The 12,428-nt window shown below is 35.5% G+C and overlaps 1 protein-coding gene across 1 annotated transcript in view; it reads right to left on the bottom strand.

Moving 5' to 3' along the window:
* The window catches only part of ERBB4 (erb-b2 receptor tyrosine kinase 4), a gene marked incomplete at its 5' end in the record, with an annotated part of 585,211 nt that overhangs the window by 273,228 nt on the left and 299,555 nt on the right, over positions 1-12,428 (bottom strand). Inside the window, one exon of the mRNA XM_080799443.1 lies at positions 1,194-1,312. Coding sequence (XP_080655569.1) covers positions 1,194-1,312 — 119 coding nt within the window. The remainder of the gene's footprint in view (positions 1-1,193; positions 1,313-12,428) is intronic.

The raw sequence follows: 12,428 nt of genomic DNA, 5'->3' as shown, positions 1-12,428 counted from the left end.
CAAATCCAATGAAAAAATTCTAAGTTTTTGTTATGGTTATTGGTGTTTTTTGTTGTTACTGTTTTGGAATTGTTAAGAGCTGCTCAGCATTCTGGACATCAACCTTTACCTTGTGTCTGGTGTTAGCCAAGAGAAAAGGTCTCACTTCAAGACCTGCTAAAGCACCTTCCTTAAAATTTTAACATGTTTCTTTTCTTCTTCCTCACTACTCACTTCTGCAATATATAATTTTGTTTCACTATAGGATTAGGGTCAACAAATTAAGTTTCTTGTGATGTTAAGAAAATTAAGAAATGACTATATCACAAGAACTTTAATTTAGTTTTGCTTATTTTCAGAGTTGAGTCTCAATTTGAAAAAAATATTCAATTTTAATATATATGTGTATTTTCTGGGTATTTGAAAATGTAAAAAAAGAAAATGAACTTCTGTGTTCATTTTTAACAGCAAAAACAATTTCTTATTTTATGATTTTTAGCTTAAAATGAAAATAGCATCTGTATATGAAATTGTGTTAACTATAGCTCACAGAACTATTTTTGTATTCAAAAGAACAGAAAGAACTGTATTGGGGATATTAAAATGTAATTAAAACATGTCCCCAACAAGCTATAAATGTTAATTTTAAGAAAAGAAAAGTGTCCCTTTCTAAAATAAAAATCACACAGATTAGCATATAAATTGCTTTAAGCATGCATTTGTTAATCTTATAAATTATGAATAATATTAACTTGTAAACAAAATAAACTGGGAAATAGTTAAATTTGTCAATTTATGAATAATCTTGAAATCTATAGCTATAATCTTAAAATTTAAATCCAAGAAATAAAATTCAAGAGCCCCTACTCAGAAAACTCAATTATGCAACAACATAAACAGGTAATCAATGTAAATTTTAGAAGGATGCTATTAGCTTTTAAAAAGATATCTCAATATGTTCCTCTTCACATTCTCTAATGCATCTCACCTGTATTATAAATTACATCAGAAAGATATAATTCATTTACTAGAACAGAACAATCCTAGGTAATCAATAGCTACCCAGTGAGGGAATGAATTATAGGAAGGCAGAGCATCTTTCTTAATCCTAAAATGGTTAAACTTGATCTTATTTTAATTAAAGATTCAATGTGCCTGAGTCCAACCAGGAAGGAGAGAGATAGGAAAAGTAGAAGGGAAACTCCAAGACTTACAAAGCAGTCTGTGTCCTTGGGTCCTGAGCAGCCCCCCGCACATTCTCTATGACAGCAGTCACTGACATAGGGCCCATAGCACCTGCCATCACACTGTTCTGCACACACCGTCCTTGTCACTGTGGAAGACAAGAGATGGGACCCTGATCAAAGTCAGTCACCAAGAGACACTTCTAAGGTGCTTCAGAGTAGCTGAAAAAAGCTGAGCTTTCCGGTAACAATACTCAACCCACCATTGACTCAATTCAGCTAACATTTACCAAATGAAGTCAGCAACAGGTCAAAATCACTGTTCAAAAACCTTCAAAATTAATATAAACATTTGTTTTTATTTTCTTTCTTGTTCCAGCAAACACTTACAGTGTTTTACAAAACAACCGTACCACTTAGCAGGGAAGAATCAGATTTGAAATAATTGAATGAAGCATTTTGGCAGGTTGCAAAAGACGGAGTAAGCAGTGAAGTCAATCCACAATGTGCACAGTAAGGCTTTATGACAGAGATATCCCCAGAAATAATCTAAGCCTTTTAGAGTCAATGCAAACACGGAAACAAACTTTTACATGATTCACATTGCATCTTACATAATTCATATCAAGTAGATAGATAAATATAGCTATAGAAACAGATACATATATAGTAACCTGGACAGGAATAACATCACTGTTTCTTTTCTTGATATTTAAGTGAAATTTCTACCAAATTTCCTGTGTAAGGAACAGAGCCATATCCTCAAAAGAAGGAAAGAAGGAAGGGAGGGAGGGAAGGAGAGAGGGAGGAGGGTGTGGGAGAGATACACATTCATAGTAGATGCAACACAAATTTCCATTGGTCTTTTCTTATAATGTCCTTTGATCCAAGCTGACACCACTATATTAGGGTATGCTTTAGCAAAAATCGGTGGTATAGGCTGGACATCAAAATTATAGCTTTGAGGGACACTTATTTCTCTTTTTCCAAAGAAATATATTTAAAGTATTTACAGAAATGAATGAATGTTATGGAATATGTATAGCACATCACATCTTGGCTTTTGTATTTCCACTTCACTCTGGTATCTTTCCATCTTTTTTGACGAGTTCTTCAAAGCTTCCTTCACAGCTACTATAGCAAGATCTGTCTTTCAAACAATAGCATTCCCCAGAGTTGGGCTTGTCAATTTTCTTTAGGTCATGGGCTCATGCCTAGATGAAATCATCCATCCCTTATTTGCACACTACCTATAGGTAGATGACATCAAATACAAATCTGAATTTTCTATTGAGCAGCAGCATATATTACCAGCTGCCTACAGAAGACCCCACTTAGATATCCCAAGATGTATAATATAGAACATTACTCCCTTTCCCATCCAGTAGTCAGGCATATCTCTCTTTTTTCTTCCCTTCTCTTGATTATTGCTAGCACCATACATTCAGTAGCTTAGCTAAAAACTGGGGACGTGTTTTCTATTTCTCCTTTCCCCTCACCTTTGCTTCTCATACCTAATAAAATTATCAAATAAAATTGCTAAGTAATGTTCCTCATTACGGTCTCTTCTCTCTACTCCAACTTTGTTTGAAAAGCAATCTTTAAATGACTACATAGCCTTCTAAAAGTTTTCTCAGATCCCAATTAATCCTCTGGCTGCTCTAAAAGCGATGACTTGACAATACAAGCCACCGCCTATAAATCAGTGCTGTTAGCAGAACTTGTCATCCCTGTACTAAAGGAGTAAACCCTGAGCAAGGGATAAAAGTCCTTCATCAACTAAACCATCTCGATCTTTACCGGCATTTCTCATTGTGCTTCTCCCATCCAGCCACACACAGTCACCACTTGTGATTCCTGATTTCACGGATCCTTTCCAATTTTGATTCTCATTGCCATTTTATAATACTTTCCTCCATGCTAAAAACCCTCCCTGTCTTTTTTGCCTAGCAAATATGCATCTGTAAGATCCAGTTCAGATGTCACTTTCTCTCTGAAAACTCCAGATATGGCTCCAGGATGAGTCAATTTATCACTGTTTCATCTGCACAGGGAGAAAGTTAATGCAGACTCTATGTGGTCTAAAGGTCTAGTCTCAAACCCAAACTCTATTCTTGTGATAGGGGCAAATTATTGAATATCTCTGTATTTCACTTCACTAGTTTTAAGATGGATTTAGTATTAGTACCTATCTAATGAGGTTGAAGACAAATAGAGATATATGTATAAAGTGCTTAACATGGCCTCTGTTAATAGTGGTTAGCAACTGTTACATATTATTATTTCCCTTATCATAATACTTTGTATTTTTTTTTATGTTTACTCTCCCTACTAAACTATTAGAGTAGTTTTTTTGAAGTCCATTGCCTTTTTCATGTTTTTATCTTGGTGGCTGGTATAATGTTTGGCATTCAATATACACAGAAGTATCCTCTCCAACTAAATAAATTGTATATTGCCAATTCAAAGAAAGTTATTTGTTGACTGCTTAATGCACATATCAAAGAAAAAAAATATGCAGGGGTGCCTAAGTGGCACAGTTGGTTAAATGTCCCATTCTTGGCTTCAGCTTAAGTTGTGATCTCAGAGTCATGAGATCTCAGTGCTGTGTCTGCTTAAGACTTTCCCTCTACCTCTGCCCTTCCCCACTATACTCGCTCTCTCTCTCTTTAAAATAAATAAAAATAAATATTAAAAACTGCAGAGAATTAAAGAGGTAGGACACTAACAATGTAAATAGACAAATATTAAAATGCCAAGAAATAGAGCATATCAAAATCCAAATAACATAATTATTGTTACTGTCTATTATTAGATTTAAATGTTCCTTAAATTCTGCTATTGATTACTTCATGATTCCATATTTTCACTCGGATCCTTTTTAATTGAACATGATTATGATATTCATAAAATAGTGGATGATGTTTAAATATGAACTATATTCTTCTATTGAACATGATTATATTCCTACCTATGTAGTGCAATCAGTACAAACATCAAATACAGTTTAAACAGGAACAATACTTGGACTCACTCTCTGTCTTGTTTTTATTTTGCAAAAATAAAGTTATATGATACTTCTTATAATCTTTTAGAAGATTTTGAAAAAGACACATTTTAAGTCTCAATTTGTCAGTGCATTTTTTTTTTTTAAAGATTTTATTTATTTGAGAGCGAGAGACACAGAGGAGGGAGAGGGAGAGAGAATCTGAAGCAGACTCCGAGCTAAGCACAGAGCCCAACTCAGGGCTTGATTCCACGATTGATAAAATTCAATAATTTCAAAACCAAGAGTCAAATGCTTAATGGACTGAGCCACCCTGGAGTCCCTTGAGGGTATATGTTGTATTTACAATTTGGGTAACATTAAATTTTAAAATAAGCTATTTTGTAAACATTTTAATAGAAATTTCTACATAGGAGGCACCTGGATAGTTCCCTTGGTTAAGCTTCTGACTCTTGATCTTGGCTCACGTCATGAACTCAAGCCCTGCCTCAGGCTACCACTCATCAGGGAGTCTCCTTGAGATTCTCTCCCTTTCCTTCTGCCCTTTCTCCCAGGTGCATATACACTTGCACTTGTGCTCTTTCTCTCTCTCAAATAAATAAATACTTTTTTTAAAGATTTATTTATTTATTTGACAGATATCACAAGTAGGCAGAGAGGCAGGATGCTCCCTGCTGAGCAGAGAGCCCAATGCGGGGCTCGATCCCAAGACGATGGGATCATGACCTCAGCTGAAGGTAGAGGCTTTAACCCACTGAGGCACCTAGGTGCCCCAAATAAATCTTTTAAAAAATTATTTTTATTAACATAAAATGTATTATTTGCCCTAGGGGTACAAGCTTTGTGAATCGTCAGGCTTACACATTTCACAGAACTCACCATACCACATATCTTCACCAAAGTCCATAACCCAACCACCCTATCCCTATTACCCCAACCCTGCAACCCTCAGTTTGTTTGTGAGATTAAGAGTCTTATGGTTTGTCTCCCTCCTGATCCCATCTTGTTTCATTTTTTTTCCTTCCCTACCCCCAAAACACCTGCCCAGCCACTCAAATTCCTCATATCAGAGAGATTATATGATAATGTCTTTCTCTGATTGACTTATTTCGCACAGCAAAATACCTTCTAGTTCCATCTACACCGTTGCAAATGGAAAGATTTCATTTCTTTTGATGGCTGCATAGTATTCTGTGTGTGTGTGTGTGTGTGTGTGTGTGTGTGTGTGTGTGTGTTCTTTATTCATTCATCTGTTGATGGGCATCTAGGTTCTTTCCATAGTTTGGCTATTGTGGACATGCTGCTATAAACATTCAGGTGCATGTGTCCCTAAATCTTTTTTTTTTTTTTTTAAAGAAATTCCTACATAAATAAATCAATTTGGTCTGTCCTTTCTTTTTTTTTTTTGAGTTTTCACTGAAATTTCATTTTCCTAGTGAAGTCAACCCCTATTTAATACTGAATCCTTTACAAACTACTGATTCTTTTTTTTTTTTTAATTTATTTGACAGACAGAGATCACAAGTAGGCAGAGAGGCAGACAGAGAGAGAGGGGGAAGCAGGCTCCCTGCCGAGCAGAGAGCCTGATGCAGGGCTCGATCCCAGGACGCTGGGATCACGACCTGAGCCGAAAGCAGGGGCTTTAACCCACTGAGCCACCCAGGCACCCCTACAAACTACTGATTCTTAATGAATCTTCCTCTTCTTTTCTTTTTCTTTTTTTTTTTTTAAAGATTTTATTTATTTATTTGACAGACAGAGATCACAAGTAGGCAGAGAGGCAGGCAGAGAGAGAGGAGAAAGCAGGCTCCCTGCCGAGCAGAGAGCCCGATGTGGGGCTCGATTCCAGGACCCTGGGATCATGACTTGAGCCGAAGGCAGAGGCTTTAACCCACTGAGCCACCCAGGTGCCCCTCTTTTCTTTTTCTTTATCTTTCTCTCTCTCTCCTTCCCTCTGCTTCTTTCTTTCCTTCTTTCCTTTTGTCTTTCCTTTCTTCCTCCATCTGTGTTATAGCATCAATCACCATCTGACATATATATATTTTTTAAAGATTTTATTTATTTATTTGAGAGAGAGAATGAGAGTGTGAGAGGGGAGAAGGTCGGATGGAGAAGCAGACTCCCCACAGAGCTGGGAGCCCAATGCGGGACTCAATTCCGGGACTCCAGGATCATGACCTGAGCCAAAGGCAGCCGCTCAACCAACTGAGCCACCCAGGTGCCCCCCATCTGATATATTTTACAACTCACTCATTATACAGTGTGTTCATTGGTATATTCCAGAGTCTAGAACTGTACCTGTCATGATGGAATTTTTATTTATATTTTATATACGTTACACATAATCATTGCATATATGAAATATAGCCAAACAAATTATACACACTTATTAACTCTTCATAGTCCCCTACATCGGGCTTAACATTGATGTTCCTATCTTTTATCCAAGTAATATATTTATTTAGATATTCTAATTAGTAATTCATACTATATAAAGGAAACAATTTTGATAGACACTTTTGTAAAAAAAAAATTTATATATAATTCCTCTCTTCCAGATTTAACAAGGCTTTTTTGATGTGCCCAAGTCGCTAATTAAAATAGCAGACATATGTTAAGTAAACAAATTACTAGATTTGAAATAAGTGCTATCACAGAACAGTCTATTAACTGGCTTTAAGTTGACAGGCATTGCTCAGCCAGAAATAGCATGAAGTAAGTCAGCATTAATAGCTTATAAGTCACACCATATTTTAATCTTAGGCACGTATGTCTAAGTGTTCATTTCTATTTTTAACTCTATGGTGGGTCAAGTTACTATACAAAATGTTTCAGTTTCTCTTCATTTATATACTTTGGTCTTTCCTACCAAATATGTAGATAAGATTTATAAAGATAATCAGCCATTAATTAATTAATTTTAAAAACTTTTTAAATAAAGATTTTATTTATTTACTTGAGAGAGAGAGAGAGAGCATGAGCAGGGGCAGAGGGAGAAGCAGACTTCCCACTGAGTGGGCAGCTGGATGCTGGACTTGAACCCAGGACACTGAGATCATAACCTGAGCCAAAGGCAGACACTTAACCCACTGAGCCACCCAGGTGCCCCAATTTTAAAATTTTATGTTAAGTGTTCATATTAAGATCAATTCTCTCAGTGAGCATACTGTTTGAATATGATCATGTTTTTAAAATATAATCTAACAGTACAAGCTTAAGTTCAATAATAACTATTATGCTCTGAAACTTTTAAAATATGTACATTAAATTATTCATTCATATATGTTGAGTCAACTTTAAATTGTTCAGAATAGCAATTTTGTCTATCTAGTGGTCACATATCATGTATTTTTTCAGGAGACTTTGATCTTAGCTATGTGATTCCATTTCAAGAACATCCAGAGAAACATCTTTCTATAGTCACTACTTTTCAAAATTTTGCCTTAAGACATTAATGAGAATTATGGGATTTGCTTCAAAAGCAGTCTATAACTCATTTTAAAAATAAAAAAAGTAAAATACATCAGGTCTAAAAATAGCACTTTTTGCTATCACGGTTTTCACATGCTTTAATTCCAACTGATAAAGTTCAGTAAGCATGAAATATTTAGAAGTGTTTGCTTGACAGGTAACAATATAAGTAAGCTAAAAGAACAAAACAATAAGCTTAATCTCTAGATAGTGACGTGTCACAGTTAAGAAACATTTCTTCACATTGTTACATGAGATTTATTTTTAAAAAGAAAGCATTCCCTTTGTACAATCTATTTAATGACATTTATTGATTAATAGTACTACTGAATATGACTTAAACACATCAAACTATACTCATATTTTATTATGATGGAAAAACAAAACAAAACAGTTCCTGAAATCAATGAAATAACTCACCTGGCCTCCATGGGAACATTAACTTATAATTGCTTTGGTTATATTAATTTCAACCTTTGCCTGAACATTATTTTGTTAGATTCTACCCCTCCCCCATATTTAGTATCCTTCCTAAATTGCTTCATTGGGTGCATTAAAATATTTGGGTCGAATTTTTTTTTTAAAGATTTTATTTATTTATTTGACAGAGAGATATCACAAGTAGGCAGAGAGGCAGGCAGAGAGAGAGGAGGAAGCAGGCTCCCTGCTGAGCAGAGAGCCTCATGCGGAGCTCGATCCCAAGACCCTGGGATCATGACCTGAGCCGAACACAGAGGCTTTAACCCACTGAGCTACCCAGGTGCCCCTTTGGGTCAAACTTTAACTAGCTTATTCATTGATGGTATATCACTAACTGTGATTGTCTAATATAAAAGGTAAAATCTGGGAAGTTAAGATGTTTCTTATATTAGGCTCAGTAAACTTGAGATTGGGAGTGGAGGTTCATCCAAAATATCTATACGAATCAGATGGATAAAGCTTAAGGAACCACACATTCCATAGTCAGGTGATACTATTGAGAGAATATCTATCATCTCAAGAACTTAAAGTATTTGTAAGTAACTTTCAAAAATTAAATAAGGTTAAAGTAGGCAAAGTCTTGGTAAGTGTCTTCTGTTTTAACACTCTGCCACTTTTCTCCTCCCTTCCTTATCTGCTACTCCTTTCCTCATTTCCTCTATATCTTCACTCTCAGGGCCTTCTGGTTCTGTTCACTTCCTCTACCCAGTGGTTCTGAACCAAGCTGTATATTAGAGCATCTAACAGGGTCTTTCAAACTCTAATAAGGAAATTCTTGTGTACATGAAGATTTTGACTTGGTCAATTTCAATGGGGCCCAAGATTGTCCAATCAAATCAGCTCCCAGGTAATGTCACTGTCTCCTGGTCCTTAGACCCATTTTGAATAGCAGGATATAGAATACTTAAAAAAAGAAAGAAAGAAATCTTACCATTTGCAACATGTGGATGGAACTAGAGAGTATTATACTAATTGAAATAAACCAGAGAAAAACAATTATATAATTTCACTCATTTGTGGAATTTAAGAAACAAAACAGAGGATCATAGGGGAAGGGAAGGAAAAATAAAATAAGACGAAATCAGAGAGGGAGACAAATCCTAAGAGACTCTTAACTATGGGAAACAAACTGAGGGTTGCTGGAAGGGTGGGGAGTGGGGGGACAGGCTACCTGAGTGATGGGCATTAAGGAGGGCATGAGGTGTAATGAGCACTGGGTGTTATACCAGACCAAAGAATCACTGAACTCTACCTCTGAAATTAATAATACACTATATGTTAATTAATTGAATTTAAATAAAATTTTAAAAATTAACTGGGAATCATCTAATTCCTATTAAGTCAAAATTACCTGCAATGTTCTAGGATTTCCCACTTCTAATAAACTCCCCAGGAAATCCCAAAATGCAGTCTAGAGTTGAGAATCATTACTCTTAATCCAGCGAAAATAGGGAAAACTCTATAGATTATTTATAGCATTTGATTGGCCAATTGATTGATTGTTCTTCATCTGAAATTTTACCACACTAACTGACCTCTTGCTTTAATTTCCTATTTGTGTTGTTAAGCCTTTTATCACTAGTTGAAAGAGCAAACAAACAAAAAATTCACATGACAGCAGGTGGGAGGATTTGGGAGGGAAAAAAGCCTAAAGTGGAAACAGAAATACTACTCGGCTAATTGTGAAGGCAAAAATTTCAGAGAGCAGGTGAAAGATGGTCAGAATACTACTCCTTTCTTTCACCTAGCAGCTGTCTATGTAAAGAGTTTCCTGTATAGCCCCCAATTCTATTGTTAAACACATTTAAAGCACATTAATTTTTTATTTTATTTTATTTTATTTATTTTATTTATTTTATTTATTATTTATTTTATTTATTTATTTATTTTATTTATATATTTTATTTTATTCTATTTCAATTAGTATTCAGTGACCTGCACACCTTCACGCTGCCTATTGTATTTCTGTTTATTGACCAGATTTCGAGAAACTGTGTTGATGAAACACATCATGTCCATGAAATAGTACTTCAATGGAATAGTTTTAATGTTAGGCTGTTTTCAACTATATACTTGGAGGTTTGAACAAGAAGAAAAATGCTTGGGTTAAGGCAGAGGTGATTTCAGTTGGATGGGAAGAATAATTTATTGACTATTAGAGTGATAAAAACACTGTAATGAGCAACTGAATGGGCTTCTTGAGCCTCTATTTGTCAGTATTTAAGGGAAATCTCTTCCGGATGCTTTAGACATCCACTTAATTAGAGACAGGGGGCTTGATGAAATGCTCCCTAGAGGTCTCCTTTAGTTCTGTGATCCAATACTTATTCCTATGAATGGTGAAATTGTGACTAAAAAAATGAACACTTTGTGTTCTGCAACATGTTTTTAGAAGGCTACTATCATCAGGATATACTTCAAATTAAACAAATAAAGCCCACGGACTATCCAAGAATACACATTACTTCTAGAGAGTGCTGAAATCTGCAGAAAACCAAATATAATGAAACTAACACCAAACTGAACACCATTATTCATTTTCCCAAAGGAGAACCATTGGACATGTCCCTGTGTCCAGTGCCAGGTAGACTCTAAGAATCACAGGAAAATTTAAAACAAAAATGCCTGTTCTCCAACAATGTAATTTAGTAAGTCTGGAGAAGAAGCCAGAATTTGTTTTTTTTTTTTTTTTCTTTTTATTGGGAGCCCTAAGTTTTTTTATAAGCAGCCTTGAAAACCCAACAATTCAAAACCTCTGTTCTTAGACACTTTCTTCTTCCTATTGAGGAAGGCTAGGAAGGCTAAAGCATGAGAAGGGAGAGGTGGAAATGGGTCTTAAACTGCTGCTTCCTATCTCACACTAGCTATGTCACAGAATGATGGAGCCAATAATGGTTGCCACATAGACTGAGCCCTCAAGATGCATAAGGCTATATCCTGATTCAGGCAGGGCAGAAATTTGTACTTTAAGGTTTTATTAATTATTTTATTTTTATTTTTATTTTTATTTTTTTTAAAGATTTTATTTTCTTTTTTATTTATTTGACAGACAGAAATCACAAGTAGGCAGAGAGGCAGGCAGAGAGAGAGGAGGAAGCAGGCTCCCTGCTGATCAGAGAGCCCGATGCGGGGCTCGATCCCAGGACTCTGGGATCATGACCTGAGCCGAAGGCAGAGGCTTTAACCCGCTGAGCCACCCAGGCGCCCCGGTTTTATTAATTATTTTAACCAACAACATAAGGCTTGTATGTTGAAAAAGGCTCTCAGGGAAGATATTTATTTATTTTTTTTTTAATAATGGAACCTAACAAAACAGAATTATTTAAAAAAAAAAAAAAGTATCTAGGCCTTCCAAACTACTGCAAGCATACCCATGTTCACATCACAGAAGAAAATGTAATTGATTATCTTTTATTCCTAATGGCTAATTTGTCAGAACTAGGTAGGCCATACCATGAGGTATACACTCCCTCAGGTAACATAATGGCTTAATCTTAAGTGCACTAACTGTCATCGTTCACCTGAAAAACATGGCAAATACCCACAAAGCCATTACTGAAATTGACATTCAGAGTCGGTTAATAAAGTACGCCCAGATTTTGGCAGCTACTAATCAGGTTTGACCCTTGTCCCAGATAAATCCCTGGTGGCCCAGGGGCCATGACATGATAATGTTGTTAGTTGTGTTAAATAAGAAACGAATCTTGTCTAATCCATTCTTCATCACTAGCTGCTTTATTCATTTATTTAATGAAGTTTTACTCAACCTATTTTTTAAAGACACGCTCAGTGATTCATTGAGGGACCTTAAAACTGATTTTAAAATATACTCTTGGCCACCAGGGACGTTCTCCCTTATTAATAGGTTATTAACATCACCAAAGTTTATGAGTCAGAATTTGAAAAACAAATAGTACCCTATTATCTTAATTGTAAAAATATTCTTTAAAATAAGCATGAGTTCTTTGCATACAGCTCGTAAGACTGTATATATACGTTTCAAAATAATAAAGGAAGCATATGAATCTGCACAAGAAAACCACAAAGAGTGCTCTAAAGAATAATTTGTACATTAGAGTTGAAGTCTGCACCTTGCACCACACAAATAAATGATATGCTGTCACAATCATAGTAGACCACATGTCTCTACTTGTCAGACTTAACAAAAACAAAACAAAAGCTATCCTTTCTGCTTATCAGGATAAGTACCTCCTTATCCAAAATATCATTGAATGGGAACAAAGATAATCTCTTACTCAAGAAAAAAAAAAAAAAAAAAAACACCTGGATGAGTTTCATTCTTAAAT

This window comes from Martes martes, assembly GCF_963455335.1.
Source record: "Martes martes genome assembly, chromosome: 3".
Lineage (NCBI taxonomy): Eukaryota > Metazoa > Chordata > Mammalia > Carnivora > Mustelidae > Martes > Martes martes.
Note: the sequence above shows the minus strand (reverse complement) of the source record. Positions and strands in the feature narration are given on the sequence as shown.